The sequence below is a fragment of the Embiotoca jacksoni genome, unplaced genomic scaffold (assembly GCF_022577435.1).
Source record: "Embiotoca jacksoni isolate LCO1_2020_lvr unplaced genomic scaffold, fEmbJac1.0.p SCAF_17, whole genome shotgun sequence".
NCBI lineage: Eukaryota > Metazoa > Chordata > Actinopteri > Embiotocidae > Embiotoca > Embiotoca jacksoni.
Genome location: NW_027185307.1, coordinates 590,001 through 600,512, shown reverse-complemented (window position 1 = coordinate 600,512; position 10,512 = coordinate 590,001). Strand labels below are relative to the sequence as shown.

At 46.0% G+C, this 10,512-nt stretch overlaps 1 protein-coding gene across 1 annotated transcript; it reads left to right on the top strand.

The window, feature by feature from the left end:
* LOC138199580 (clumping factor A-like) lies at positions 1-1,799 on the top strand. The gene is made up of 2 exons (XM_069151760.1): positions 1-56; positions 227-1,799. The coding sequence occupies exons 1-2, from the start codon at positions 1-3 to the stop codon at positions 1,797-1,799; spliced, it is 1,629 nt and encodes a 542-aa protein (XP_069007861.1).
* Positions 1,800-10,512: the final 8,713 nt, after the last annotated feature.

The following is a 10,512-nucleotide window of genomic DNA, read 5'->3' as shown; positions in this document are numbered from 1 at the left end:
ATGGGTGAGAAGAGGAGAGACCTGGGTGAAGGGCTGGGCGTGATAACAGACACAACGTAAAATGCTCAAAGAAGAGAAAAGAAAACTGGTTGGAAGGGAATAACTTTTAAAGGAAAGGTGGATGGATTATAGTAAAGCTCGTGTTTTTTAGCAGATGGAGACACAGAGGTAGCAGTGTCTTCAGGAGGTCTTGGACCAGCCTTGGATCGGTGGAACCGTGATGCAGCCCAGATGTAGAGCCAGATGAGGAGCCAGATGAGGAGCCAGATGAGGAGCCAGATGAGGAGCAAGATAAGGAGCCAGATGTGGAGCTAGATATAGAGCCAGATATGGAGCCAGATGTGGAACCAGATGAGGAGCCAGATTTAGAGCCAGATGTAGAGCCAGATGAGGAGCCAGATGAGGAACTAGATGAGGAACCAGATGTAGAGCCAGATGAGGAGCCAGATGTAGAGCCAGATGAGGAGCCAGATCGAGAGCCAGATGTGGACCCAGATGTGGATCCAGATGAGGAGCCAGATGAGGAGCCAGATGAGGAGCCAGATGAGGAGCCAGATGTAGAGCCAGATATGGAGTCAGATGTGGACCCAGATGTGGATCCAGATGAGGAGCCAGATGAGGAGCCAGATTTAGAGCCAGATGTAGAGCCAGATATGGAGTCAGATATGGAGTCAGATCTGGAGACAGATGAGGAGCCAGATGTAGAGCCAGATGTGGAGCCAGATGAGGAGCCAGATGAGGAGCCAGATGAGGAACCAGATGAGGAACCAGATGAGGAGCCAGATGAGGAGCCAGATGAGGAACCAGATGAGGAGCCAGATGAGGAGCCAGATGAGGAGCCAGATTTAGAGCCAGATGTAGAGCCAGATATGGAGTCAGATATGGAGTCAGATGTGGAGACAGATGAGGAGCCAGATGTAGAGCCAGATATGGAGTCAGATATGGAGTCAGATGTGGAGACAGATGAGGAGCCAGATGAGGAACTAGATGAGGAACCAGATGAGGAGCCAGATGAGGAGCCAGATGTAGAGCCAGATGAGGAGCCAGATCTAGAGCCAGATGTGGACCCAGATGTGGATCCAGATGAGGAGCCAGATGAGGAGCCAGATGAGGAGCCAGATGAGGAGCCAGATTTAGAGCCAGATGTAGAGCCAGATATGGAGTCAGATATGGAGTCAGATGTAGAGCAAGATATGGAGTCAGATATGGAGTCAAATGTGGAGACAGATGAGGAGCCAGATGTAGAGCCAGATGTGGAGCCAGATGAGGAGCCAGATGAGGAGCCAGATGAGGAACCAGATGAGGAACCAGATGAGGAGCCAGATGTGGAGACAGATGAGGAGCCAGATGTAGAGCAAGATATGGAGTCAGATATGGAGTCAAATGTGGAGACAGATGAGGAGCCAGATGTAGAGCCAGATGTGGAGCCAGATGAGGAGCCAGATGAGGAGCCAGATGAGGAACCAGATGAGGAACCAGATGAGGAGCCAGATGAGGAACCAGATGAGGAGCCAGATGAGGAGCCAGATGAGGAGCCAGATTTAGAGCCAGATGTAGAGCCAGATGTGGAGCCAGATGAGGAGCCAGATGAGGAGCCAGATGTGGAGACAGATGAGGAGCCAGATGTAGAGCCAGATGAGGAGCCAGATGAGGAGCCAGATGAGGAGACAGATTTAGAGCCAGATGTAGAGCCAGATGAGGAGCCAGATGAGGAGCCAGATGAGGAACCAGATGAGGAACCAGATGAGGAGCCTGATGTGGAGCCGTTTCAACAGTCTCATCCAACAACTCAGAAGTGAGATCACCAGGATCAACTGTGAAGGAGATGAAGAAGGAGGTGAGCTCTGTAATTCACATGTAGTCATGTAAGATGGCGCCGCGCTAGCGGCAGCCTGTTGCAGCAGCTCCCCTCCCCGAGTGTGTTGTTTATTAGTATTTTTTAAGCCTTTCTCCTCTTTGTAGTTGTTTTGTTTTTTCTTTCTCTCGTGTGTTAAGTTAACGGTCAGACAATGGACTGTAATTTTTCCACGTTTCTGGATGGGGGCTCTGTTATTATTTACTCGTGTGATCAGCTGATCGCGCTGAGTAGACCTCTACTGCTGCTGCCCGGAGCGAGGCCTGAGATCCCCGTTGAACTTCGGAGAAGATGGCGGGGTTGGCGCGCTGGTAAAGACCCAGAGAGAGTACCGGGAGTGCAGCATCATGTGTTTCACCGAGACATGGCTGCACTCACATCTCCCGGACCACAGCGCGGCTGTACCCGGCTTCAGGACCGTTCGGGGGGACGGAGACGTTGTTCGGAGCAGCAAGAAGAAAGGTGGAGGGATTGAAGTCTATGTGAACGAGAGGTGGTGTAATCCTGACCACATGTGTGTGTGAAGGAACGTTTCTGTAGCCCGGACATTGAACTTCTAGCCGTGGGGATGTGCCCTTATTATTTACCGAGGGAGTTCCCGTCCGCCATCGTTATCGCTGTGTACGTTCCTCCATCAGCTGACGTAGAGGCAGCAGTGGACACCATCCACTCTACTGTGTCCAAACTGCAGACTCAGCATCCCGGTGCATTTTTGTTAGTTACTGGAGACTTAAACCAGTCTGGATAAAGTACTGCCAACTTTGCACCAGTATGTGAACTGCCCCACCCGGAACAATAAAACTCTGGACCTCCTGTATGCTAATGCCATGGATGCATACAGTACTACTGCCCTCCCCCCCTTGGTAGATCAGACCACAACCTGGTCCTGCTGACTCCCAAGTATGTCCCCCTGGTGCAGAGGCAGCCTGTAACCACCAGGACTGTGAGGAGGTGGACACAGGAGGCTAAAGACGCCCTGCAGGACTACTTTGAGTCCACGGACTGGGATGTGCTGTTTGGACCACATGGGGAGGACATCAACATCAGGACGGACTGTATCACAGAATACATCAAATTCTGTGAACACACCACCGTACCATCACGGACTGTAAAATGCTTCCCCAACAACAAGCCCTGGATCACCAGTGACCTGAAAGTTCTTCTTAATCAGAAGAAAGCAGCCTTCAGGTCTGGGGACAGGGAGGAGCTCAGGAGAGTGCAGCGCCACCTGAAGGAGAAGATGAGGGAGTGCAAGGACTCCTACAGGAGGAAGCTGGAGGCCAAACTCCAGCAGAACAACGTGAGGGAGGTGTGGACCGGTATGAAGGAGATTACTGGGTTCAAGGGGAGAGAGAGACAACCAGGGGGAACCTGGAGAGGAACAACCAGGGGGAACCTGGAGAGGAACAATCAGGGGGAACCTGGAGAGGAATAACCAGGGGGAACCTGGAGAGGAACAACCAGGGGGAACCTGGAGAGGTCAAATGAACTAAACTGTTTCTTCAACAGGTTTAGTTCACCACCCTCATCTGTCTCCTCCACACCTCACACCTCCCAAACACCTCTGCTGCCTCTCCCCCTCCCTCCTCTGCGCCCCCTGGTGAGCTGCATAGAGCCCTCAATCTCAAAGGGCTCTTCCTCCATCGACACCTCGACCCCCCCCCCCCCCCACACCCCCCCCCCCCCCCCCCCCCTCTGTGACGACTGGCCAGGTTAGGAGACAGCTGGAGAGAATCCACCAGCGCAAGGCTGCAGGACCTGATGGCATCAGCCCCGTGGTCCTGAAGACCTGCGCCGTCCAGCTGGCTGAGGTCCTACAACACCTCTTCAACCTGAGCCTGAAGCAGGAGGAGGTCCCGGTGCTGTGGAAGACGTCCTGCCTGGTTCCTGTACCAAAGAAGACGACTCCATCCGGCCTCAACGACTACCGACCGGTTGCCCTCACATCTCATGTGATGAAGGTGCTGGAGAGGCTGGTCTTGGCCCACCTCAGGTCGCTGGTGAAATCTTCTCTGGACCCTCTGCAATTTGCGTACCAGCCTCGTGTGGGAGTGGACGATGCCATCATCTACCTGCTGCAACGAGCTCAGTCTCACCTGGATGGAACCGGTGACTCTGTGAGAATCACTTTCTTTGATTTCTCCAGTGCATTCAACACCATCCAACCACTGCTGCTGAGTGAGAAGCTGCAGGTGGTGGGGGGGTGGTTGGGGTGGATGCGTCCACCGTCTCCTGGATCACTGACTACCTGACAGGCAGACCACAGTTTGTCCGTCTGGGCAGTGTGCTGTCTGTGTGATGTCAGTGGTACTGGAGCTCCTCAGGGAACTGTTCTGTCTCCTTCCTGTTCACCTTCTACACAACTGACTTCCAGAACAACTCAGAGTCAAGACATCTGCAGAAGTTCTCTGATGACTCTGCAATGGTAGAATGTATAAGGGATGGACGGGAGGAGGAGTCAATGGACGTGTATAAGGGATGGACGGGAGGAGGAGTCAGTGGACGGTGTATAAGGGATGGACGGGAGGAGGAGTCAATGGACGTGTATAAGGGATGGACAGGAGGAGGAGTCAGTGGACGGTGTATAAGGGATGGACGGGAGGAGGAGTACAGGGCAGTAGTGGAGGACTTTGTGGAGTGGGCTGGTAGAAATCACCTCCTCCTGAACGTGGCCAAGACCAGAGAGATGGTGGTCGACTTCAGGAGGAAGACGACGGCTCCACAACCGCTGAGAGTTCTGGGAGAGGAGGTGGACATGGTGGAGGAGTACAAGTACCTGGTGTCTCCATGACAACAGACTGAACTGGAAGACCAACATCAACGTTGTCTACAAGAAGGGGACGAGTCGACTCTTTTTCTTGAGGAAACTTCGATCCTTCAATGTGTGCAGCGAGATGTTGGAGATGTTCTACCATCTGTTGTGGCCAGTGAACTGTACTTCTAGTAGTCTGCTGGGGGGGCAGCATTGGAGCCGGAGACACCAACAGACTTAACAAACTGGTTAAGAAGGCCGGCTCCATCATCGGCTGCAAACTGGACAGCCTGGAAAAGGTGGTGGAGAGGAGGACGCTGAGGAAACTATTATTTTTTTTTAATTTTTTTTTTTATTTCACTTTATTAATGCCTGAGGGGAAATTTCTTCGCTACAGCAGGGGGGCTCTCAGGGGGGAGCTGCTGCAACAGGCTGCCACTAGCGCGGCGCCAGGTAACCTGACGTGCATTTTTTTTTTTTTTTTGGATGATGGGAGGAAGCCGGAGAACCCAGAGAGAACCCACGCAAGCACAGGGAGAACATGAAAACTCCGCACAGAAAGGCCCAGGACCGGATTCGAACCCGGAACCTTTTTGCTGTGAGGCGACAATGCTAACCACTGCACCACCGTGCTGCCCAAATATTGTATTGTCCATATTGGATAATCCTGTCCACCCTCTCCACCACCTGCTGCAGGGACAGAGGAGCACTTTCTCTAAAAGATTCCTCCAGGTCCGCTGTCACAAGGACAGATACAGGAGATCATTCCTGATACAGGAGATCATTCCAGATACAGGAGATCATTCCAGATACAGGAGATCATTCCTGATACAGGAGATCATTCCTGATACAGGAGATCATTCCAGATACAGGAGATCATTCCAGATACAGGAGATCATTCCAGATACAGGAGATCATTCCAGATACAGGAGATCATTCCTGATACAGGAGATCATTCCTGATACAGGAGATCATTCCTGATACAGGAGATCATTCCAGATACAGGAGATCATTCCTGATACAGGAGATCATTCCTGATACAGGAGATCATTCCTGCCCACTGCAATAAGACTGTACAATAACTCACCTCTGGCAAAATCCATCACAGTACAATAACACTGTTGACTGTGTTTCTTGGTTTGTTTGTATATAATATATATAGATATATACTGTACTGTATATATATATATATATATATATATATGTTGACTGTGTTCTTGGTTTGTTTGTATATAATATATATAGATATATAGATATATAATGTACTGTATAAACTGTGCATTTTATATTGTATATTTTATATTTATATTTCTTACTGCTATTTACTGCTATTTTATTTATTTTATCTATTATTATATTCTATTCTAGTATTTTATTCTATTATTTCTATTATTATCTTATTGCTTCTGTATGCTGCTGTCGTGAAAAAAATTTCCCCTCGGGGATTAATAAAGTACATACCTCCCTACCTACCTACCTAATTCAAGGCGGAACACTTTTGTCAATTCAATTGACTTTTTTTTAATCTGTGCCAAATCACACCTTCAGTAATCTCTGTGCACTTGACATTGTAAGGTTGAGACTTCTCAACATTATAGAGAGAAACCTAACAATTCAACACACGAGTGAGCTGGAAGGAAAAAAAACTCCTTTTTAACAGAATTAAACCTTCAACAGAACCAGACCAGGTGACCATCTGCAACTCTGAGGGGCTGAGGGGAGAACATAAACTCTGGTTGGCTGAGGAGAGAACATAAACTCTGGTTGGCTGAGGAGAGAACATAAACTCTGGTTGGCTGAGGAGAGAACATAAACTCTGGTTAGCTGAGGGCCTCGTCTTTCATATATGATTGAAATTTGAAAAACTGATTTTTTAAATTTTTTTTATCTGGCTTCGTGGATAGACATAGCTGGATGTCATCTGCATAGCAATGGAGATTTCCTTATAATACTGAATGCATGTGTAACAAACAGTATTAAAACTGGGCAACAAGTCCTTTAAACAAAATGTAAAGTCATCAGTGTGAACCTGTAAACAACAGAACTCAACACTGATTACAGACAAACATTAATTCAAAGTTCGTCAATACAACTTGAATTAAGATGGGAAAGTTCTGATTTTAAAACCACCAGAACACTTCATAAGTATGTGGATCACAACTGACTGCAGCGAAGGAACAATGTTCCCATAACCTCAAACCGAGTCTCCATTTAGGTCGACTCCCAGCTGAGTAATGGTAGAATTATCAGCGGGCTCCACACTGGTTCCTCAATGGCTTCTTTTAAATACCTTACTGTCTTAAACGAATGGAGGCGGTCCAGATGGAGACAGAACACATAAAGCATCAGAATTAATATAATATTCTAGATAAAAGCTTCTCACTGAAAAGAATACATTCAGTGTCTCCTTTATAATCACCAACATTTTTAAATCGTAACTGTAATTTAATTACATATTTTTTTCTTAGCAACTGTAACTGATGATGTTAAATTCATAATTTAAATACGTATCTCACATGTAACTAGTTTTTCTCCAACATTGATCTGAGCTAACTCAAACTGAGGAGCTCCGCCTTGTTTCTTTCTCCTCAGTTACACACACCTTCCGTTAACAGTTCACACAGACGCAGGACTATTGTTAGCAGCACATCATTCATCACAGAAGAAAAATCACTATGTGGACCACCACCTGAAACCCTTAGACCAGATTTATGTGCATTTTAGAAGTGTGTCTCAGAGGATCAGGAAGGTGTAACTGTAAACAGCATTATCTCTGCCTTTACACCGACCTGCATGAGTCATTATCAACCATTAACTGCTGTGATCTGTGTCTTCTTCTGATAAAATGTTTTTTAGTGTTTTACATATTTTACATGCCTTTGCAGGGACCAGACATGACTCAAAGTTTGTGTGCCAGATGAACAGACCTGTGCCACCTTATAAACGTGAGGTCGTATAGAACAGTGAAGAGTCCTGCTTCCCTCCTGTAATCAGATCTCTGCCTTTTTTAGCTGGAAATCCGACATAACATCTGACCTACTTTGTGTTTCATCTAATCTGCTTGAGGTTTTGTTATTTAAAAAACACCTAACATTGAAGATGTCCCACTACTTTACAACCCTGTTCCCAAGAAAGTTGGCACGCTGTATAAAATATAAATAAATCAGAATGCCATAATTTGCAAATCATGTAAACTCATATTTTTTGAAAATAGATCAAAGACAACATATCAAATGTTGAAACAGACATTTTATTGTTTTATAAAAACATGTTGTCATTGTGAATCTGATGTCAGCAACACGTCTCTATAAAGTTGTTCCAGGATGATGTTCACCACTGAGCTGCATCAACTCTTCTTTTAACAACACTCTGGAAACCTTTGGGAACTGAGGAGACCAGTTTCTGGAGTTTTGAAAGTGAAATGTGGTCCCATTCTTGCCTGATAGAGGATTTCAGCTGCTCAACAGTTCAGGGTCTCCTTTGTTGTATTGTTCATGTCCTGATGCTCCAGATGTTTTCAATGATTGACAGGTCTGGACTGCAGGAGGCCAGTTTATCAGCGGACTCTTCTACTAGAGAACCATGCTGTTGGAATACGTGCAGAATGTGGTTGGACGTTGTTCTGCTGAAATAAACAAGACCTTCCCTGAAAGAGACGTTGTCTGGATGGCAGCATATGTTGCTCCAAAACCTGAATATATCATTCAGCATTAATGCTTCCTTCCAGATGTTCAAGCTACCCATGCCATGTGCACTAATGCATCCTGTACCATCACAGATGCTGGCTTTAGAACTGAGCTGATAACAAGCTGGATGGTCCCTCTCCTCTTTAACCTGGAGGATGCAGCGTCCATGATTTCCAAACAGAATCTCAGATTGTGATCCATCAGACCTCAGGACAGTTGTCCACTTCACCTCAGTCCATCTTCAATGATCTCGGTCCAGAGAAGGCGGCGGTGTTTCTGGATCATGTTTCTATCTGGTTTCTTCTTTGGAGAGTTTTAACATCATTTGTGGACGCAGCGATGAACTGTGTTCACAGACGATGGTTTTCACAAGTGTTCCTGAGCCCATGCAGTGATTTCCACTCCAGAATAGTGTGTTTTTAATGCAGTGCTGCCTGAGGGCCCGAAGATCACCACCATCCAATATTGGTTTCCAGCCTTGTCCCTTGTGTTCAGAGATTTCTCCAGATTCTCTGAATATTTTAATGATATTATGAACTGTAGATGATGAAAAAACACCTGGTATTATGGCTGTTAGACTACATGAGCCTAATAAATCTGATACATTTATTTGGATATGATGCACTTAATACTGATTCAAATTTGAATGGTTTTAAACTGGGTCATGAGCAGATGTTTCACTTTATTAAGGTTGTTACAGAAACACTCGTGGTTGTGTGGTGTTGGAGTGATGCTTCTTTTTCCACATAAACTATTTCTACTGGAGCCCAGACACCAACTTACAAAGAGACCCAGGATTTTAAAACGTACTGTCATTTTATATTTTAACAGGTGGAAGCAACAGTCAGGACTGTTTGTACTTTGATCTTTGATAATAAGAGAGATTTGATCAAGTTTGAGAAATCTGTGCATTTTCACTTGCTTAAAATGGGGTCGCCATTGTTAAAGCAAATTAAATGCTTTGGAAATGAGAGGAAACTTCTGCAGTAACAGCTGAAGATGACAGGGCATGACGTCAAAGGACACCAAACACACATTACTTCTGATTCAGGAGGAAGATCTTATGTTTCTTCACTCTGTGTCGACCTCCATGTTTCTATCTTTTCCAGACTCATCACATCAGCAGATGAAGGCGTTCCTACCTCAGTTCATCCAATAGGATTGTTCCCCTCCTCAGTCGGTGGGCCAATCATTTCACAGCAAATTTTAAAACTCTTCCTTTTTCTGCTGCTGTCAGCTGTCATTTCAGTTCAATGTATCGCCACCAGTTTTCATGAGAACCAGTTTCCAGGTCGCTCATCACTGGTTCTGCTCCAGCTCGCACTAATCCGGATGTTCAGCATCATTTCGACTCCATCACTGGAATATTCCTGTACAGTTCAGCGTGTGATGATGTTACCATTGGGTTTAATATGGGTTTTACAACTTTTTCTTCACAGTAAAAACCACGTCAAATAAATGATTTCAGTGTTCGTTTATGACTGTCTCCAAACTGAAATGATTTTGTTTCATCTCAATTCAAAGATTCACAGTCACTGAATACATTTTGTTCACTTTTTTGATTAGAAGAATCTGAATACATACAACAGGAAGTGAATGGATACCAGTGCTGATGGTGCTCTGATGAACCTGCATTGGAGACGGGATGGTGGAGGACCAGCAGGGAGCGGTGGCCAGAGAAGGAAAGGTAAAAGAGAAAAGGCAAGTTCACACCATAATTGGACTTTTCTCAGTGTTTTCTCCCTCTGTCTGGATTAGAGGTGGGAGTCAGGCAGGATTTGGAACACATGGTAATTATCCCATCTGCGACCCCCCTCCTGTCCCCGGCCTGTTTTCTAAACCCTCCCCAGGCCTCTCAGCTTAAGCAGGATTGTCTTTCTTTGCTCCAGAGTCTCTGAGGTCAATAAAAACAAGCTTGGCTTTTGTGTCACAACAACAAAGGATTTCAAATGAGGAAGCAGATACATTTTAACTCCCTCTGAGAGGAGTGCGCACTTCTTCCTGCAGCCTTCACATTTTTCAGGAATGCTTGACTTCGGGGTTTTGTGAGAGTTGTGCTGCTTCTGTGAAGAACGTAAAAAAAATAGAGCGTCAGAATTATTACGGTATTTCAACAAACTAAAATAATACAATTGGTCTGTTTTCTATTTTCTTGATGTTAAAACTTCACCATGCGTGAAGTTTCCTTACTACAAAATAAAATATCCTGTTTTTATACA

Coding starts and splice junctions, on each gene's coding strand:
- LOC138199580 (XM_069151760.1), top strand. CDS start 1: ATGGGTGAGAAGAGGAGAGACCTGGGTGAAGGGCTGGGCGTGATAACA. Junction 57..226: donor GGCGTGATAACAGACACAAC/GTAAAATGCTCA, acceptor ACCGTGATGCAG/CCCAGATGTAGAGCCAGATG.